Here is a 21,849-nt window from a genome sequence, read left to right as displayed (position 1 = left end):
CGAGGTACACGGCAGCACCGTGCAGACGTGTCACCTTGGTTAATTTTCTGATAGGTCAGGCAAAAAGGAGCATTTGGCTTAGCAGAAGGAACAGAATGAAAGGCACAGGGTCCGCAGATGCTACACTCATGTTCAGGGGTCTAGTGGCTGCTTGGCTGAAAATAGAGTTCATGTTTTTCAAACTTAGTTCAAACTTGGAAGAATTTATTTCTATTTGGGGACATGGGGACGTGCTGGGCACTGTAGAAAACCAAGTGCTGCTTCTTAATTTCTGAAAAAATATAAGGGAAGGTGTGTATCCTTTTGTTTTTACTGTGTATGGCGATTGTTGTGTTTTTCACTATGTATATGAGTATTTGTGTTAATGTTGTTATCTTGATGTGAATGAAGAATTGGACCATTAAAGGCTTGGTTAAAGGTCAAAGGTCTCTCTCTAGGTCTTCTGTCTCCTTCTCTCTCTCTTGGTCTTCTGTCTCCTCCTCTCTCTCTTGGTCTTCTGTCTCCTCCTCTCTCTCTCTAGGTCTTCTGTCTCCTTCTCTCTCTTGGTCTTCTGTCTCCTCCTCTCTCTCTAGGTCTTCTGTCTCCTCCTCTCTCTCTTGGTCTTCTGTCTCCTCCTTTCTCTCTTGGTCTTCTGTCTCCTCCTCTCTCTCTCTAGGTCTTCTGTGTCCTCCTCTCTCTCTTGGTCTTCTGTCTCCTCCTCTCTCTCTCTCGGTCTTCTGTCTCCTCCTCTCTCTCTTGATCTTCTGTCTCTGCCTCTCTCTCTAGGTCTTTTGTCTCCTCCTCTCTCTCTAGGTCTTCTGTCTCCTCCTCTCTCTCTAGGTCTTCTGTCTCCTTCTCTCTCTCTTGGTCTTCTGTCTCCTCCTCTCTCTCTTGGTCTTCTGTCTCCTCCTCTCTCTCTCTAGGTCTTCTGTCTCCTTCTCTCTCTTGGTCTTCTGTCTCCTCCTCTCTCTCTAGGTCTTCTGTGTCCTCCTCTCTCTCTTGATCTTCTGTCTCTGCCTCTCTCTCTAGGTCTTCTGTCTCCTTCTCTCTCTTGGTCTTCTGTCTCCCCCTCTCTCTCTAGGTCTTCTGTCTCCTCCTCTCTCTCTAGGTCTTCTGTCTCCTCCTTTCTCTCTTGGTCTTCTGTCTCCTCCTCTCTCTCTCTGTCTTCTGTCTCCTCCTCTCTCTCTGTCTTCTGTCTCCTCCTCTCTCTCTTGGTCTTCTGTCTCCTCCTCTCTCTGTCTTCTGTCTCCTCCTTTCTCTCTTGGTCTTCTGTCTCCTCCTGTCTCTCTCTCGGTCTTCTGTCTCCTCCTCTCTCTCTTGGTCTTCTGTCTCCTCCTCCTCTCTCTTGGTCTTCTGTCTCCTCCTCTCTCTCTCTCGGTCTTCTGTCCCCTCCTCTCTCTCTCTTGATCTTCTGTCTCTGCCTCTCTCTCTAGGTCTTCTGTCTCCTCCTCTCTCTCTTGGTCTTCTGTCTCCTCCTCTCTCTCTAGGTCTTCTGTCTCCTCCTCTCTCTTGGTCTTCTGTCTCCTCCTCTCTCTGTCTTCTGTCTCCTCCTCTCTCGCTTGGTCTTCTGTCTCGTCCTCTCTCTATCTTCTGTCTCGTCCTCTCTCTCTGTCTTCTGTCTCCTCCTCTCCCTCTTGGTCTTCTGTCTCCTCCTCTCTCTGTCTTCTGTCTCCTCCTCTCTCTGTCTTCTGTCTCCTCCTCTCTCTCTAGGTCTTCTGTCTCCTCCTCTCTCTCTAGGTCTTCTGTCTCCTCCTCTCTCTGTCTTCTGTCTCCTCCTCTCTCTCTAGGTCTTATGTCTCCTCCTCTCTCTCTTGGTCTTCTGTCTCCTCCTCTCTCTCTTGGTCTTCTGTCTCCTCCTCTCTCTCTAGGTCTTCTGTCTCCTCCTCTCTCTCTTGGTCTTCTGTCTCCTCCTTTCTTTCTTGGTCTTCTGTCTCCTCCTCTCTCTCTTGGTCTTCTGTCTCCTCCTCTCTCTAGGTCTTCTGTCTCCTCCTCTCTCTCTTGGTCTTCTGTCTCCTCTCTCTGTCTTCTGTCTCCTCCTCTCTCTCTAGGTCTTCTGTCTCCTCCTCTCTCTCTAGGTCTTCTGTCTCCTCCTCTCTCTTGGTCTTCTGTCTCCTCCTCTCTCTCTTGGTCTTCTGTCTCCTCCTCTCTCTCTGGGTCTTCTGTCTCCTCCTCTCTCTCTAGGTCTTCTGTCTCCTCCTCTCTCTCTTGGTCTTCTGTCTCCTCCTCTCTCTCTAGGTCTTCTGTCTCCTCCTCTCTCTCTAGGTCTTCTGTCTCCTCCTCTCTCTTGGTCTTCTGTCTCCTCCTCTCTCTCTAGGTCTTCTGTCTCCTCCTCTCTCTCTAGGTCTTCTGTCTCCTCCTCTCTCTCTAGGTCTTCTGTCTCCTCCTCTCTCTCTTGGTCTTCTGTCTCCTCCTCTCTCTCTCTGTCTTCTGTCTCCTCCTCTCTCTCTAGGTCTTCTGTCTCCTCCTCTCTCTCTTGGTCTTCTGTCTCCTCCTCTCTGTCTAGGTCTTCTGTCTCCTCCTCTGTCTAGGTCTTCTGTCTCCTCCTCTCTGTCTAGGTCTTCTGTCTCCTCCTCTCTCTCTAGGTCTTCTGTCTCCTCCTCTCTCTCTAGGTCTTCTGTCTCCTCCTCTCTCTCTTGTTCTTCTGTCTCCTCCTCTCTCTGTCTTCTGTCTCCTCCTCTCTCTCTTGGTCTTCTGTCTCCTCCTCTCTCTCTAGGTCTTCTGTCTCCTCCTCTCTCTCCAGGTCTTCTGTCTCCTCCTGTGTCTCTCTAGGTCTTCTGTCTCCTCCTCTCTCTCCTCCTCTCCGTGTGTGTGTGTGTGTGTGTGTGAGGGAGTCCAGGCCGTGCTCAGCAGTGTGTCATTAGTGCACTACTTCAGCCTCCTCTGCTGCCCACTTCACCCGCAGCACCTCGTAACCACGGGAACACATAAACAGCTCTTAATTAGCTGGCGTTGCTTTTAATGCACTTCCTGTTGAGAGCCATTCCACTCAGGGGTAGGAGCACACACACACACACACACACACACACACACACACACACACACGGACACACACAGACACACACACATATATAAATATAGACAAACCTACACACACCAACATTTCCACATACACACACGTGCAGCACTACAAAGTAATAATGTTGTTTATATTTACCCATGAGCCTCTGCCTGTAAGAATCTCTCTCTCTCTCACACACACACACACACACACAGACACACACACACACACACACACAGACACACACACACACAAGGACACACACAGGGTTGAGCGCAGCTGTAATGAAATAATTGCTGAGGTTATTTGTGCATTATGGTAATTATGTGTGTTTTTTAGAAGGAAACAAATTTAGCCATCAGTCCTTCACATGGATTAAAGACAGACACACACAGGTCGAACCTGGCTATTCAGAACACACACACACACACACACACACACACACACACACACACACACACACACACACACACACACACACACACACACACAGACCTTGGTCTATGGGCAGGTGGCTCTTGGTGTATGTGAGAAACATTTTGTTTGTGTGAGTGTGTGTGAGTGTGTGTGTGTGTGTGTGTGTGTGTGTGCATGTGTGAGTGTGTGTGTGAGTATGTGTGTGAGTGAGTGTGTGTGTGAGTGTGTGTGTGTGTGCATGTGTGAGTGTGTGTGTGAGTGTGTGTGTGAGTGTGTGTGTGTGTGCATATGTGAGTGTGTGTGCATGTGTGAGTGTGTGTGTGAGTGTGTGTGTGAGTGTGTGTGTGTGTGCATATGTGAGTGTGTGTGTGTGAGTGTGTGTGCGTGTGAGTGTGTGTGTGAGTGTGTGTGTGTGTGTGTGTGTGTGTGTGCATATGTGAGTGTGCATATGTGAGTGTGTGTGTGAGTGTGTGTGCGTGAGTGTGTGTGTGTGTGCATATGTGAGTGTGTGTGTGAGTGTGTGTGCGTGAGTGTGTGTGTGTGTGCATATGTGAGTGTGTGTGTGAGTGTGTGTGCGTGTGAGTGTGTGTGTGTGTGTGTGTGTGTGTGTGTGTGTGTGTGTGTGTGTGTGTGTGGTCAGAGGTGAAGCCAACCTCTCAATTAGAATAGAACAAACAGTTTGTTTTGCTTCTCTGTCCGAACTGCCTGATTGGTTAATTGGCCTCATTAGGTGGGGGATGGGGGATGGGGGGGTGGGGGGGTGGGGGGCAGACAGAGAGAGGAAATAAAGAAACTTGCCATTAAAATGGAAAAATGTAGAAATCATACTCAGAAAGGCTCTCAGGGGCTGGACTCAGAAAGGCTCTCGGGTGCTGGACTCAGAAAGGCTCTCAGGTGCTGGACTCAGAAAGGCTCTCAGGGGCTGGACTCAGACAGGCTCTCAGGGGCTGGACTCAGAAAGGCTCTCAGGGGCTGGACTCAGAAAGGCTCTCGGGGGCTGGACTCAGAAAGGCTCTCGGGTGCTGGACTCAGAAAGGCTCTCAGGGGCTGGACTCAGAAAGGCTCTCGGGTGCTGGACTCAGACAGGCTCTCAGGTGCTGGACTCAGACAGGCTCTCAGGGGCTGGACTCAGACAGGCTCTCAGGGGCTGGACTCAGAAAGGCTCTCGGGTGCTGGACTCAGACAGGCTCTCAGGTGCTGGACTCAGAAAGGCTCTCAGGGGCTGGACTCAGAAAGGCTCTCAGGTGCTGGACTCAGACAGGCTCTCAGGTGCTGGACTCAGACAGGCTCTCAGGGGCTGGACTCAGAAAGGCTCTCAGGTGCTGGACTCAGACAGACTCTCAGGTGCTGGACTCAGACAGGCTCTCAGGTGCTGGACTCAGAAAGGCTCTCAGGGGCTGGACTCAGACAGGCTCTCGGGTGCTGGACTCAGACAGGCTCTCGGGTGCTGGACTCAGACAGGCTCTCGGGTGCTGGACTCAGAAAGGCTCTCGGGTGCTGGACTCAGAAAGGCTCTCAGGTGCTGGACTCAGAAAGGCTCTCAGGGGCTGGACTCAGAAAGGCTCTCAGGTGCTGGACTCAGAAAGGCTCTCAGGGGCTGGACTCAGAAAGGCTCTCAGGGGCTGGACTCAGAAAGGCTCTCAGGGGCTGGACTCAGACAGGCTCTCAGGTGCTGGACTCAGACAGGCTCTCGGGTGCTGGACTCAGACAGGCTCTCGGGTGCTGGACTCAGACAGGCTCTCGGGTGCTGGACTCAGACAGGCTCTCAGGTGCTGGACTCAGACAGGCTTGACTCAGACAGGCTCTCAGGTGCTGGACTCAGACAGGCTCTCAGGTGCTGGACTCAGACAGGCTCTCAGGTGCTGGACTCAAACAGACTCTCAGGTGCGGGACTCAGACAGGCTCTCAGGTGCTGGACTCAGACAGACTCTCAGGTGCTGGACTCAGACAGGCTCTCAGGTGCTGGACTCAGACAGGCTCTCAGGTGCTGGACTCAGACAGACTCTCAGGTGCTGGACTCAGACAGACTCTCAGGTGCTGGACTCAGACAGGCTCTCAGACAGGCTCTCGGGTGCTGGACTCAGACAGGCTCTCAGGTGCTGGACTCAGACAGGCTGGACTCAGACAGGCTCTCAGGTGCTGGACTCAGACAGGCTCTCAGGTGCTGGACTCAGACAGGCTCTCAGGTGCTGGACTCAGACAGGCTCTCGGGTGCTGGACTCAGACAGGCTCTCGGGTGCTGGACTCAGACAGGCTCTCGGGTGCTGGACTCAGACAGGCTCTCAGGTGCTGGACTCAGACAGGCTGGACTCAGACAGGCTCTCAGGTGCTGGACTCAGACAGGCTCTCAGGTGCTGGACTCAGACAGGCTCTCAGGTGCTGGACTCAAACAGACTCTCAGGTGCGGGACTCAGACAGGCTCTCAGGTGCTGGACTCAGACAGGCTCTCAGGTGCTGGACTCAGACAGGCTCTCAGGTGCTGGACTCAGACAGGCTCTCAGCTGCTGGACTCAGACAGGCTCTCAGGTGCTGGACTCAGACAGGCTCTCAGGTGCTGGACTCAGACAGGCTCTCAGGTGCTGGACTCAGACAGGCTCTCAGGTGCTGGACTCAGACAGGCTCTCAGCTGCTGGACTCAGACAGGCTCTCAGGTGCTGGACTCAGACAGGCTCTCAGACAGGCTCTCAGGGGCTGGACTCAGACAGGCTCTCAGGTGCTGGACTCAGACAGGCTCTCAGGTGCTGGACTCAGACAGGCTCTCAGGTGCTGGACTCAGACAGACTCTCAGGTGCGGGACTCAGACAGGCTCTCAGGTGCTGGACTCAGACAGGCTCTCAGGTGCTGGACTCAGACAGACTCTCAGGTGCTGGACTCAGACAGGCTCTCAGACAGGCTCTCAGGTGCTGGACTCAGACAGGCTCTCAGGTGCTGGACTCAGACAGGCTCTCAGGTGCTGGACTCAGACAGGCTCTCAGGTGCTGGACTCAGACAGACTCTCAGGTGCTGGACTCAGACAGGCTCTCAGGTGCTGGACTCAGACAGGCTCTCAGGTGCTGGACTCAGACAGGCTCTCAGCTGCTGGACTCAGACAGGCTCTCAGGTGCTGGACTCAGACAGGCTCTCAGGTGCTGGACTCAGACAGGCTCTCAGGTGCTGGACTCAGACAGGCTCTCAGGTGCTGGACTCAGACAGGCTCTCAGCTGCTGGACTCAGACAGGCTCTCAGGTGCTGGACTCAGACAGGCTCTCAGACAGGCTCTCAGGGGCTGGACTCAGACAGGCTCTCAGGTGCTGGACTCAGAGAGACTCTCAGGTGCTGGACTCAGACAGGCTCTCAGGTGCTGGACTCAGACAGGCTCTCAGCTGCTGGACTCAGACAGCGTTAACCAACACACAGCAGGACAACACACCAGCGAGACTCAGAACAGCCAGACACAAGTAACACAACATGGAACACAAGTAACACAGCATGTAACACAACATGTAACACAAGAAGTAACACAACATGTAACACAAGAAGTAACACAACATGTAACACATGTAACACAACATGTAACTCAACAAGTAACACAACATGTAACACAACATGTAACACAACAAGTAACACAACATGTAACACAACATGTAACACAAGTAACAACATGTAACACAACATGTAACACAACAAGTAAGACAACATGTAACACAACATGTAACACAACAAGTAACACAACATGTAACACAACATGTGCACACTCACCCACATGCTGCAAGCAGCACATTCTGAACATGTCTTGATGCTCAGTAATCCAGATGAGAACTTCCCAGGAAGCTGAACCAGCTCCTGTGGACACAACCTTCACCGACACACACATCATCATCATCATCATCCCTACCCGTGTCCCCACCCATATAAGCAACACAGTGACTGCAGGTACCCCACCCGTATACACAACACAGTGACTGCAGGTACCCCACCCGTATACACAACACAGTGACTGCAGGTACCCCACCCGTATACACAACACAGCTGCAGGTACCCCACCCATATACGCAACACAGTGACTGCAGGTACCCCACCCGTATACACAACACAGCTGCAGGTACCCCACCCATATACGCAACACAGTGACTGCAGGTGTCCCCACCCTTATAAACAACACAGTGACTGCAGGTGTCCCCACCCTTATAAACAATACAGTGACTGCAGGTGTCCCCACCCTTATAAACAATACAGTGACTGCAGGTACCCCCACCCTTATAAACAATACAGTGACTGCAGGTGTCCCCACCCTTATAAACAATACAGTGACTGCAGGTGTCCCCACCCTTATAAACATTACAGTGACTGCAGGTGTCCCCACCCTTATAAACAACACAGTGACTGCAGGTGTCCCCACCCTTATAAACATTACAGTGACTGCAGGTACCCCCACCCTTATAAACAATACAGTGACTGCAGGTGTCCCCACCCTTATAAACAATACAGTGACTGCAGGTACCCCACCCTTATAAACAATACAGTGACTGCAGGTGTCCCCACCCTTGTAAACAATACAGTGACTGCAGGTACCCCCACCCTTATAAACAATACAGTGACTGCAGGTACCCCACCCTTATAAACAATACAGTGACTGCAGGTGTCCCCACCCTTATAAACAACACAGTGACTGCAGGTGTCCCCACCCTTATAAACAATACAGTGACTGCAGGTGTCCCCACCCTTATAAACAATACAGTGACTGCAGGTGTCCCCACCCTTATAAACAATACAGTGACTGCAGGTGTCCCCACCCTTGTAAACAATACAGTGACTGCAGGTACCCCCACCCTTATAAACAATACAGTGACTGCAGGTACCCCACCCTTATAAACAATACAGTGACTGCAGGTACCCCACCCTTATAAACAATACAGTGACTGCAGGTGTCCCCACCCTTATAAACAATACAGTGGCTGCAGGTGTCCCCACCCTTATAAACAACACAGTGACTGCAGGTGTCCCCACCCTTATAAACAATACAGTGACTGCAGGTGTCCCACCCTTATAAACAACACAGTGACTGCAGGTGTCCCCACCCTTATCAACAATACAGTGACTGCAGGTACCCCACCCTTATAAACAATACAGTGGCTGCAGGTGTCCCCACCCTTATAAACAATACAGTGACTGCAGGTACCCCACCCTTATAAACAATACAGTGACTGCAGGTGTCCCCACCCTTATACACAATACAGTGACTGCAGGTGTCCCCACCCTTATAAACAATACAGTGACTGCAGGTGTCCCCACCCTTATAAACAATACAGTGACTGCAGGTGTCCCCACCCTTATAAACAATACAGTGACTGCAGGTGTCCCCACCCTTATAAACAATACAGTGACTGCAGGTACCCCACCCTTATAAACAATACAGTGACTGCAGGTACCCCACCCTTATAAACAATACAGTGACTGCAGGTACCCCACCCGTATACGCAACACAGTGACTGCAGGTACCCCACCCGTATACGCAACACAGTGACTGCAGGTGTCCCCACCCTTATAAACAATACAGTGACTGCAGGTACCCCACCCTTATAAACAATACAGTGACTGCAGGTGTCCCCACCCTTGTAAACAATACAGTGACTGCAGGTACCCCCACCCTTATAAACAATACAGTGACTGCAGGTACCCCACCCTTATAAACAATACAGTGACTGCAGGTGTCCCCACCCTTATAAACAATACAGTGACTGCAGGTGTCCCCACCCTTATAAACAATACAGTGACTGCAGGTGTCCCCACCCTTGTAAACAATACAGTGACTGCAGGTACCCCCACCCTTATAAACAATACAGTGACTGCAGGTACCCCACCCTTATAAACAATACAGTGACTGCAGGTACCCCACCCTTATAAACAATACAGTGACTGCAGGTGTCCCCACCCTTATAAACAATACAGTGACTGCAGGTGTCCCCACCCTTATAAACAACACAGTGACTGCAGGTGTCCCACCCTTATAAACAATACAGTGACTGCAGGTGTCCCCACCCTTATAAACAATACAGTGACTGCAGGTGTCCCCACCCTTATAAACAACACAGTGACTGCAGGTGTCCCCACCCTTATCAACAATACAGTGACTGCAGGTGTCCCCACCCTTATAAACAATACAGTGGCTGCAGGTGTCCCCACCCTTATAAACAATACAGTGGCTGCAGGTGTCCCCACCCTTATAAACAATACAGTGACTGCAGGTGTCCCCACCCTTATACACAATACAGTGACTGCAGGTGTCCCCACCCTTATAAACAATACAGTGACTGCAGGTGTCCCCACCCTTATAAACAATACAGTGACTGCAGGTACCCCCACCCTTATAAACAATACAGTGACTGCAGGTACCCCACCCTTATAAACAATACAGTGACTGCAGGTGTCCCCACCCTTATAAACAATAGTGACTGCAGGTACCCCACCCTTATAAACAATACAGTGACTGCAGGTACCCCACCCTTATAAACAATACAGTGACTGCAGGTACCCCACCCTTATAAACAATACAGTGACTGCAGGTACCCCACCCGTATACGCAACACAGTGACTGCAGGTACCCCACCCGTATACGCAACACAGTGACTGCAGGTACCCCACCCGTATACGCAACACAGTGACTGCAGGTACCCCACCCGTATACGCAACACAGTGACTGCAGGTGTCCCCACCCTTATAAACAATACAGTGACTGCAGATACCCCACCCGTATAAACAACACAGTGACTGCAGGTACCCCCACCCTTATAAACAACACAGTGACTGCAGGTACCCCACCCGTATACGCAACAGAGTGACTGCAGGTACCCCACCCGTATACGCAACACAGTGACTGCAGGTACCCCCACCCTTATAAACAACACAGTGACTGCAGGTACCCCCACCCTTATAAACAATACAGTGACTGCAGGTGTCCCACCCTTATAAACAACACAGTGACTGCAGGTACCCCCACCCTTATAAACAATACAGTGACTGCAGGTGTCCCACCCTTATAAACAACACAGTGGCATAACGACCCAAACCCTTGGCCAGTTCATATGCAGATATGGGTGTGTCCATTAACTAGAGTTACAGTGGTCATGTGTACTATTCACAGAGGACTGGGTGATAGTTGCAATCACAGCATGGTAAGATGGTGACAGATGTACTCTTAGCCCCCCCCCCCCCCTCAGTTCAGGGATGGTCATTCCCTCTTCACATAGATGGCCTCTTTGACTCCCTGTTCAACCCAGCGTTCCTCCCTATCAAGGATGTGCACATCCTCATCCCTGAAAGAGTGGCCGCTGGCCTGTACATGGTGTAGACTGTGGAGTCCTGGTCTGTAGATGGTGTAGACTGTGGAGTCCTGGTCTGTAGATTGTGTAGACTGTGGAGTCCTGGTCTGTAGATGGTGTAGACTGTGGAGTCCTGGTCTGTAGATGGTGTAGACTGTGGAGTCCTGGCCTGTAGATGGTGTAGACTGTGGAGTCCTGGCCTGTACATGGTGTAGACTGTGGAGTCCTGGTCTGTAGATGGTGTAGACTGTGGAGTCCTGGCCTGTAGATGGTGTAGACTGTGGAGTCCTGGCCTGTACATGGTGTAGACTGTGGAGTCCTGGTCTGTAGATGGTGTAGACTGTGGAGTCCTGGCCTGTACATGGTGTAGACTGTGGAGTCCTGGTCTGTAGATGGTGTAGACTGTGGAGTCCTGGCCTGTAGATGGTGTAGACTGTGGAGTCCTGGCCTGTACATGGTGTAGACTGTGGAGTCCTGGTCTGTAGATGGTGTAGACTGTGGAGTCCTGGTCTGTAGATGGTGTAGACTGTGGAGTCCTGGCCTGTACATGGTGTAGACTGTGGAGTCCTGGTCTGTAGATTGTGTAGACTGTGGAGTCCTGGCCTGTAGATGGTGTAGACTGTGGAGTCCTGGTCTGTAGATGGTGTAGACTGTGGAGTCCTGGCTTGTAGATTGTGTAGACTGTGGAGTCCTGGCCTGTAGATGGTGTAGACTGTGGAGTCCTGGTCTGTAGATGGTGTAGACTGTGGAGTCCTGGCTTGTAGATGGTGTAGACTGTGGAGTCCTGGTCTGTACATGGTGTAGACTGTGGAGTCCTGGCCTGACGTGTTAGCTCTCCTGTGCTGTGTCATCCTCTTGGCCAGTGTCTGTTTAGTTTCCCCAATGTACAAGTCATGGCAACCCTCCTGGCACTTAACATAGTCCACCATATTGCTCTGTTTGTGTTGGGGGACCCGATCCTTGGGGTGGACCAACTTCTGGTGCAGCTGTTTTGGGGTCTGAAAGCAACTAAGATGCAGTGTTTGGGAAATACGCGTGTCAGCTTTCACCATCATCGAGATGGCGCCGTGGATGGTAGCCTCGGTTCTGCGCTCTCTTGTGTTGGTGTGTTTTTGTTTCTGTGTGTAGTGTCTAGCACCCCCTCACTGATCACACAGCAGGAAGAACTTCCAAGTCTCCAACTGTCCACTGGACAAACCTTAATTTACCGACTTTAATTGAACATTTTAATTCATGTCTTGCCGAGTTCTCGATCGGTACAGCCGTGTGCGGACTACGCTCAAGACGCTGAAGGGGTAAGCGAGCCGGAGTGCTTGTTAAACCGTGACAGCGGGGATTTAGAACCGTCCTCCCATCAATCCACCTGGCGAGTTTCCGCTCTCTGGCCAACAAGATGAATGAACTGCGACTCCTAAATGGTAAAACTCGGACCTTTCCAGATCTGCCACCCTGTGCCTCACTGAAACCTGGTTTAGTGAGCATGTCACGGACTGTACACCTCATCTGCCGCAGTTCCAATTCCTTTGGGTAGACTGTGATACGGAGCTATTGGGGAAAAATTGGGAGGCGGCATATGCTTCTACATAAGCGAAGGTTGGTGTACGGATGTCACATCCATCCATCCATCCATCCATCCATCCATCCATCCATCCATCCATCCATCCATCCATCCATCCATCCATCCATCCATCCATCCATCCATCCATCCATTATCCAAACCGCTTATCCTGCTGTCAGGGTCACGGGGATGCTGGAGCCTATCCCAGCAGTCATTGGACGGCAGGCGGGGAGACACCCTGCAGGCTGCCAAGAAGCCATCTCTCTCTCTCTCACACACACACACACACACACACACACACACACACACACACACACACACACACACACACACACACACCTAGGGACAATTTAGTACGGCTGATTCACCTGACCTGATGTGTTTGGACTGTGGGAGGAAACCAGAACATCCAGAGGAAACCTACGCAGACACGAGGAAAACATGCAAACTCCACACAGAGGACGACCCGGGACGACCCCCAAGGGTGGACTACCCCAGGGCTCGAACCCAGGACCTTCTTGCTGTGAGGCGACCACGCTAACCACTACAGCACCGTGCTGCTGCCTTTCTTCAATTCTTCATGTCAGATGGATGTCACAGTCTTGAAGAAATCATGCACCCCTCACTTAGAGACCCTTTTCATTGACTGTAAACCATTCTATTCACCGCGGGAATTTTCATCATGTATTCTGGTCATAAATATTTAAATTAAAATAAATATAATTAATAATAAATGGTATAATATAATATAATAAATGGTCATAAATTGCATTCGTGTCGAAAGGAGCCAGTTGAGGTGGTTTGGGCATCTGATTAGGATGCCTCCTGGGCGCCTTTCTTTGGAGGTTTTTCAGGCACAGCCAACTGGGAGGAGACCCCGGGATAGACCTAGAACTCGCTGGAGGGACTACATGTCCAATCTGGCCTGGGAACGCCTTGGGATCCCCCAGTAGGAGCTGCAGGGCATTGCTGGGGGGGGGGGACGTCTGGAGTGCCCTACTTAGCTTGCTGCCACTGTGACCCTACCCCGGAGAAGTGGATGAAGATGAGATGAGGTGAGGTGAGGTGAGATGAGATGAGATATGAGATGAAATGAGAGATGAGATGAGCACCATGTCTTCAACATGAGCCTTAGACTTCAAAGGGTACCCGTACTGTGGAAAACATCCTGCCTCGTTCCTGTGCCTAAAATGTCGCATCCCAGGGACTCCAAGGACTACAGACCGGTAGCATTGACCACACATCATGAGGACTCTGGAAAGACTCATCCTGGAGCAGCTTCAGCCCACAGTCAAGCCACACTTAGACCCCCTCCAGTTCGCCTATCAACCCCAACTGGGAGTTGAGGATGCCATCATTTTCCTGCTTAACCGTGCCTATGTCCACCTGGATAAGCCAGCAAGCTCTGTGAGAGTCATGTCCTTTGACTTTTCCAGTGCCTTCAACACCATGCGGCCAGCTCTACTGGCTGAGAAGCTGACAGTAATGCAGGTCGATGCCCCCCTTGTGTCCTGGATTGTTGACTACCTTACTGGTGGACCACAGTATGTGTGCTTGCAACACTGTGTGTCAGACAGAGTGGTCAGCAACACCGGGGCTCTGCAGGGGACAGTCTTGTCTCCCTTCCTTTTCACCCTCTACACCACGGACTTCAACTACCACACAGAGTCCTGCCATGTTCAGAAGTTCTCTGATGACTCTGCTGTAGTCGGGTGCATCAGTAAGGGTGAGGAGGCCGAGTAGAGGGCTGTGGTGGGACACTTTGTCATGTGGTGTGAGCAGAGCAATCTGCAGCTCAACGTGACTAAGACAAAGCAGCTGGTTGTTGACCTGAGGAGAGACATGACACCAGTGACCCCCGTCTCCATCCAGGGGGTCAGTGTGGACACTGTAGAATACTATAAGTACTTGGGGGTGTATATAGACAATTAACTGGACTGGGCTAAGAACACTGATGTCCTCTACAGGAAGGGACAGAGCCGTCTCTAATTTTGAGGAGGCTGAGGTCCTTCAACATCTGCCAGACAATGCTCAGGATGTGGTGTGGGTCTGTGGTGGCCAGTGCTCTCCTGTTTGCTGTTGTGTGTTGGGGCAGCAGGTTGAGGGTAGTGGATGCAAACAGGCTCAATAAACTGATCCACAAGGCCGGTGACGTTGTGGGGGTGGAACTGGATTCTTTGGCGGTAGTTTCTGAGAGGAGGACGCTGTTGAAGTTATGTGCCATCATGGACAATGTCTCCCACCCACTCCATGACATGCTGGTCGGGCACAGGAGTACTTTTAGTAATAGACTCATTCTGCCGAAATGCACCACAGAGCGCCACAGGAGGTCATTCCTGCCTGTGGCCATCAAACTTTACAACTCCTCCCTCAGACTCAAACTGTCAGACACTCTGAGATAATGGTCATTGGACTGGCCCTGTCAAGTTTTGTTTGTGTTGTTTTGTGCTGTTTGTTTCGTGCTGCTTGTTGTGTGCTGCGGTAGTGCAGTATACATAGGGTGTTATGTGCACTATGCTTGTTGATATATTTTGTTCTTATTTCTTATTTATCTTTTATTTCTGTTTCTGTTTTCTAATCTTGTATCTTGTTAGTTTTTTAGTTATTAGAGCGTGAGTGTCCGTAATAGAACTCAATTTTCCAATTTGGGATAAATAAAGTATTCTGATTCTGATTAAAAACTTCCTGAGAGACAGGAGGCAGCTGGTGAGGTTGGGGGAAATCACATCCAGCTCCAGGACAATCAGCGCTGGTGCCCTCAGGGATGTGTGCTCAGCCTTTACTCTTCTCCCTCTACACGAACAACTGCACCCCAGGTGACCCGTCTGTTAAACTCCAGAAGTTTGCAGATGACACAACCATCATTGGCTTTATCTGGGATGTGATGAGTCTGCATATAGACTGGAGGTTGATCAGCTGACCCTCTGATGTGGCCATAACAACCTGGAGCTAAACACGCTCATATCAGTGGAGATGACAGTGGACTTCAGGTGGACTTCAGGAGGAGTCCCCCAACATTGCCCGCCCCCCGCCCCCCTATACTCAACAGCATGGTGTCTACGGTGAAAACCTACAGATTTCTGGGTTCCACAATCTCCCAGGACCTAAGGTGGGCATCCAACATAGACAATCATCAAAAAGGCCCAGCAGAGGATGTTCTTTCTGCACCAGCTCAGGAAGTTCAACCTGCCTCAGGAACTGCTGATTCAGTTCTACACTGCAGTAATCCAGTCTGTCCTCTGCACATCCATCACTGTCTGGTTTGGATCAGCCACCAAACAGGACAGGGACAGACTACTATGGACAGTTAGGTCTGTAGAGAAAATCACTGGTTCCAACCTGCCCTCCATTCAGAACTTATACACCTCCAGACTCAGGAGGCAGGCAGGCAACATCACTGCAGACCTATCACACCCTGGTCACTAGTGCCTCCTCTGGTCGGTCGGGGCGCCTGGTCGGGGGCGAGGGACTGGGGGGAATAGCGCAATCCTCCCATGTGCTACATCCCCCTAGTGAAACTCTTCACTGTCAGGTGAAAAGAAGTGGCTGCCGACTCCACTTGTATAGGAGGAGGCACGTGGTAGTCTGCAGCCTTCCCCGGATCGGCAGAGGGGGTGGAGCAGCGACCGGGATGGCTTGGAAGAGTGGGCGAAGTACAGTTGGGGAGAAAAAGGGGGGGAAATCCGGAAAAAATAACAAACTCCACTGCCATCTCTCCTGAACACCTCCATGCCTCCATAGGTATGTTATCTGGACCAACCGCCTTTCCACTCTTCATCCTCTTCATAGCTGCCTTCACTTCCTCCTTGCTGATCCACTGAACTTCCTGATTCACTATCCTCAGATCATCCAACCTTCTCTCTCTCTCATTTTCTTCATTCATCAGCCCCTCAAAGTACTCCTTCCACCTTCTCAGCACACTCTCCTCGCTTGTCAGCACATTTCCATCTCTATCCTTCATCACCCAAACCTGCTGCACATCCCTCCCAGTTCAGTCCTCTGTCTAGCTAATCAGTACAAGTCCTTTTCTCCTTCCTTAGTGTCTAACCTGTCATACAACTCACCATACGCCTTTTCCTTTTCCTTTGCCACCTCTCTTCGCCTTACGCTGCATCTCCTTGTGCTGCTGTCTACTTTCTTCATCTCTCTGACTATCCCACTTATTTTGTGCCAACCTCTTCCTCTGTATACTTTGCTGTACTTCCTCATTCCCCCACCAAGTCTCCTTGTCTTCCGTCCTCTGTCCTGATGACACACCAAGTACCTTCCTAGCTGTCTCCCTCACTATTTCTGCAGTGGTTGTCCAGCCATCTGGCAACTCTTCACTACCCCCCAGTGCCTGACTTAACTCCTGCCTGACCTCCACACAACAGTCTTCCTTCTTCAACTTCCACCATTTGATCTTCGGCTCTGCCCTCACTCTCTTCCTCTTCTTGATCTCTAAAATCATCCTACAGACCACCATCCGATGCTGCCTAACTACGTTCTCCCCTGTCACCACCTTGCAGTCTCCAATCCCTTTTAAATGGCGCCTTCTACATAAGATATAGTCCACCTGTGTGCACCTTCCTCCACTCTTGTACGTCACCCTGTGTTCCTCCCTCTTCTTGAAATATGTATTCACCACAGCCATTTCCATCCTTTTCACAAAATCCACCACCATCTGTGCTTCCACATTTCTCTCCTTGACACCATACCTACCCATCACCTCCTCATCACCTCTGTTCCCTTCACCAACATGTCCATTGAAGTCCACTCCAATCACCACTCTCTCCTCCTTGGGTACCCTCTCCACCACGTCATCTTACTCACTCCAGAATTCTTCTTTCTCGTCCATCTCACACCCAACTTGCGGGGCATATGTGCTGATAACATTCAGTAATACACCTTCAATTTCCAGCTTCATGCTCATCACTCTGTCTGACACTCTCTTCACCTCCAGCACGCTCTTGACATACTCTTCCTTCAGAATTACCCCTACCCCATTTCTCCTCCCATTCACACCATGGTAGAAGAGTTTGAACCCACCTCCGATACTGCTGGCCTTACTCCCCTTCCACTTGGTCTCTTGCACACACAGTATACCTACCTTTCTTCTTTCCATCATGTCAGCCAGCTCTCTCCCTGTACCAGTCATAGTGCCAACATTCAAAGTTCTGACTCTCACCTCCACACTCCTACCCTTCCTCCTCTCTAGCTGCCTCTGGACATGCCTTCCCCCTCTCCTTCTCCTTCGCCCAACAGTAGCATAGTTTCCACCTACACCCTGCTGGCCAACAGTACCGGTGGCGGTTGTTCGTAACCCGGGCCTCGACCGATCCGGTATGGCAATCTGATTTATGATCTGTATATTTGATTTGGCAAAGGTTTTAAGCCGGATGCCCTTCCTGACACAACCCCTCCCCATTTATCCGGGCTTGGGACCAGCACTAAGAATGTGCTGGCTTGTGCATCCTCAGTGGCTAAATTAAAAAAAGTTAAACTGTCAGGATATGCAGACAATTTTTCAGTTATGGCGAGGAACAAAAAGGACATCCAGGCATTAGAGAGCAGTCTACCAGTTTATGAAAACGCTGCCTCAGCTAAGGTGCACTGGGCCAAGAGCGAAGCATTACTATGTTTGACACGGAGGAGGGAGGAAGTGCCTTGTTTACCGGGGGGGCTACAGTGGGGAAGAAAAAGACTTAAACTGTTAGGACTCTATATAAGCGCAGGGGGCTGGGTAAGGAAGAACTGGGATGGACTGCTATAGAGACTGGAATCCTGGGTCTCAAAATGGAAGTATTTATTGTTCAATCTGTCATACAATCTGGCATCATTAGACTGTACTGAACCCTCCTGGAGGTCTCCTGCAGACTCTGCAAGAGAAACTGGTGGAGTTTTTCTGGTCAGATCACCACTGGGTGAAAGCAGCAGTGCTATACCTGCCCATACAGGAAGGTGGACCGGGACTGATGGATCTTGAATGCAGGACTCTTGTTTTTAGAATACAGACTGTGCAGGTTATTTTCCTTTTAATTTTTTGATTGTTTCCTTTACTGTTTTTTAAGAAAAAGGTTCCAATAAAGGGCATCAAAAGTCAAGTGTCTTTCTCATTCCATGTTTGTCTGTCTTTCTATCAGATCATGTTGAATTCCCTCCATAAATACGAGCCCCACCTCCACATCGTCAGAGTTGGCCCCACCCATCACCACCTGGTGTCAAAGGTCACCTTCAGTGAGACGCAGTTCATTGCTGTAACTGCTTATCAGAATGAAGAGGTACACACACACAAATAAACACGATGTACGCAAACACATACACGCACACACAGCTGAATATATGTTTTTGTGCAGATTACCGCTCTGAAGATCAAATATAACCCCTTTGCCAAAGCCTTCCTGGATGCCAAGGAGAGGTAGGACCGCCCTGGACACACACACACACACACACACACACACACACACACACACACACACACACACACACATTACATCACATGCACATCCTGCTCGCTCCTTCTGTCTAGCCAATCGGTAAAGGTCCTCTTAGAAGAAGAAGAAGACACTTTATTTGTCATTGTACATACATACAACGAAATTCATTCTCTGCATTTAGCCCTGGCTGTGTAGCTAGGAGCAGTGGGCAGCCACCGTGCAGCGCCCAGGGACCAACTCCAGTTACTTCTTCCTATTGCCTCAGTCCGGGGCAAAGACAGGACTATTAACATTAACATGCACATCTTTGATGGCGGGAGAAAATAGGAGCACCGGGAGGACACCCACGCAGACATGGGGAGAACATGAAAACTCCACACAGAAAGGACCTGGGACAACCTGGGGTTCAAACCCAGGACCTTCTTGCTGTGAGGCAACAGTGCTAACCACCAGGCCACTGTGCTGCTCCTGATTTTTTCCTTCCTCAGTTTCCAACCTTTTATACGCCTTTTCCTTTTCCTTTGCCACCTCTCTCTTTGCTTTACGCTGCATCTCCTTGTACTCCTGTCTACTTTCTTCATCTCTCTGACTATCCCACTTCTTCTTTGCCAACCTCTTCCTCTGTACACTTGCTGTACTTCCTCACTCCACCGCCAAGTCTCCTTGTCTTCCTTCCTCTGTCCTGATGACACACCAAGTACCTTCCTAGCTGTCTCCCTCACTATTTCTGCAGTGGTTTTCCAGCCATCTGGCAACTCTTCACTACCACCCAGTGCCTGTCTTAACTCCTGCCTGAACTCCACACAACAGTCTTCCTTCTTCAACTTCCACCATTTGGTCTTCGGCCGTGTCTTCACTCGCTTCCTCTTCTTGGTCTCCAAAGTCATCCTACAGACCACCATCCGATGCTGCCTAGCTACGTTCTCCCCTGTCACCACCTTGCAGTCTCCAATCTCTTTTAGATTGCACCTCCTGCGTAAGATACAGTCCATTTGTGTGCATGTTACGAGGTTCTATTTCAAACTTCTCATAAATTGGAAAAAAAAAACAGGTGTAGTCAGAAAATATGATGGTGTGATCTATTATGCCAGCCTCCCAAGGTACAGATAGTGTGAACATTTACAAAAGATGAAAAACAAAATGCTATATACACAGGATTGCAAAATATTACAAAAAGGAGTTCCTCAATCACTGAAATATCTTTAAAAAAACAAAGCAAACCTAAAAAAAAACCTCCCCCAAAGACGTTATATTCATAGACACCCTGTGATGTCACTGTGTGTTTTAGCACCGCCGTTTTTGTATCTGGGTCACAGCTGCACAACCACTACTGCCAGAGTAGACTAGTTGTGATTCTAGAGTCTCTAGACACAAAAAAGTTCATACAATATGCCCAGGATATGTTGTGCTGTTGGCTGTAACAACAGTCGTCAGAGAAACCCCGGACTGCCGTTTTATTCAATCCCAAAGGAGCTAGATCGGCGGAATAAATGGATGGCTTCAATCAGAAGGGACCACTGGCAGCCAGCTTCTAACTCCAGATTGTGCAGTCAACACTTCGTCACTGGTAAGTTACATTTGCCTTTAACTTAGCTAATTATTATTTATATCTTTTAGCTCCCTTTCAGCACCTTCTTTCACTTGCACCCAGGGTTGCTCCAGTGTTCCTCTCTACCTTGATGCTTGTCCTCACTGAGAAGCACCGGATTGCCGATCAGCAGATGCGTGCTGAGATCAGCCTTCTTGTTAAATGTACATTACAGAACTTACCTGCAGCATAAAGGTGAATAAGAGAGAAAAATGTCTGAGAGAAAAAGATGAAAGGGAGAGTACCTCGCTCAGGTTGGTCTTGATGGTATGCACACATGCAATATTCTACCATTCTTGCCTCTCTGTCTGCTTAGGAAGAAAAAATTACAACCCCACGAGCCCTGATTATGTACCCAGCCTGTTTGCACACACTCAGCTGGACTGCGGCAGACAAACATCCATGCCAGGAGTAGGTTTGAGCATACCCAGCAGATGAAATGGAAAAGGACTGAGACTTCGGCCCCGGGCAGTGACACTGACCACGAGACTGTGGCCCCTTCCAGCACCAGCGATGACACCTACAACCCCATGGGAGTACAGGCAGACTGTGAGCACAATTACTCTCAAGCCACTCGTAGCCCAGGCATCGTGGCACCGTGCTCACATGCAGCCTGCAAAGCCACAGTCAAAGCATTGTTAACAGATGAGTGTGCTCGACTTAGAGCAGAGGTTGATAGTCTAAAGGACAAAGCTGGTCTGCTTCCTTTTAACGAAGAGGCATTTAAAGGAAATGATGAAATGGTACAGGAACTCACAGGCCTTCCAAGCTATGCTAAATTAATGGTTGTCTTTAACTTTCTGTCAGGATTTCTGAAAGCTAGTCCAAGACTGACTCCCTTTCATAGCTTTCTGTTAACACTGATGAGAATGAGGCTCAACTTACCGCTATATTTTTTTGTCTATTTATTTCATATGTCTAAGACAAGCGTTGCCGGAATATTTAATAGGACATTAAATGTCTGTATGTTAGACTGTCGCCGCTAATATTTTGGCCATCAGAAGAACAAATTCAGGTCAGTCTGCTCGTCTGTTTCAGGGATAACTATAGCAACCACACTTCTATCACTGACTGTTTTCAAATACTTATAGAGAAGCCAAAGGACTTGAGAGCTCATGCACAGACATACTCTCAGGACAAGCATCACAACACTGTGAAATACCTGATATCAACAACACCACAGGGGGCTATATCCTTTGTGTCAAACGGCTGGATTGGACGCACAAGCGACAAGCACATCACAGAAAACTGGATATCTTGAGAAACTGTCAGCAGGAGATGTCGTTCTTGCAGATAGAGGCTTCAATGCCAAAGATACGGTTGGCCTGCATTGTGCACAGTTGAAAACACCAGCATTCACCAAAGGCAAGCAGCAACTGCATCCGCTGGAACTAGAAGCATCAAGGGGACTGGCTGCCATCAGGATCCATGTGGAAAGAGTCATCAGCCTGGTCAGGAACAAGTACACCATCCTTCAGACCACCATCCCACTGTCTGTCTCTCTGCCAAGCAGCCACTCCAGGACAACCTACCGGCCTTGACAAGAGGGTAACAGTTTGCTGTGCTCTTTGTAATAGTTGCCCGTCTGTGGTCCC

At 49.9% G+C, this 21,849-nt stretch overlaps 1 protein-coding gene across 1 annotated transcript in view; it reads left to right on the top strand.

Moving 5' to 3' along the window:
• Positions 1 to 18,651, top strand: part of tbx19 (T-box transcription factor 19) — a 41,544-nt gene extending 22,893 nt beyond the window's left edge. Inside the window, exons 3-4 of the mRNA XM_056301537.1 lie at positions 18,373 to 18,510; positions 18,586 to 18,651. Of these exons, the coding sequence (XP_056157512.1) occupies positions 18,373 to 18,510; positions 18,586 to 18,651 (204 nt within the window). The remainder of the gene's footprint in view (positions 1 to 18,372; positions 18,511 to 18,585) is intronic.
• The last annotated feature ends 3,198 nt before the right edge of the window (positions 18,652 to 21,849 follow it).

The sequence above is a fragment of the Lampris incognitus genome, chromosome 21 (assembly GCF_029633865.1).
Source record: "Lampris incognitus isolate fLamInc1 chromosome 21, fLamInc1.hap2, whole genome shotgun sequence".
NCBI classification, from domain to species: Eukaryota; Metazoa; Chordata; class Actinopteri; order Lampriformes; family Lampridae; genus Lampris; species Lampris incognitus.
Note: the sequence above shows the minus strand (reverse complement) of the source record. Positions and strands in the feature narration are given on the sequence as shown.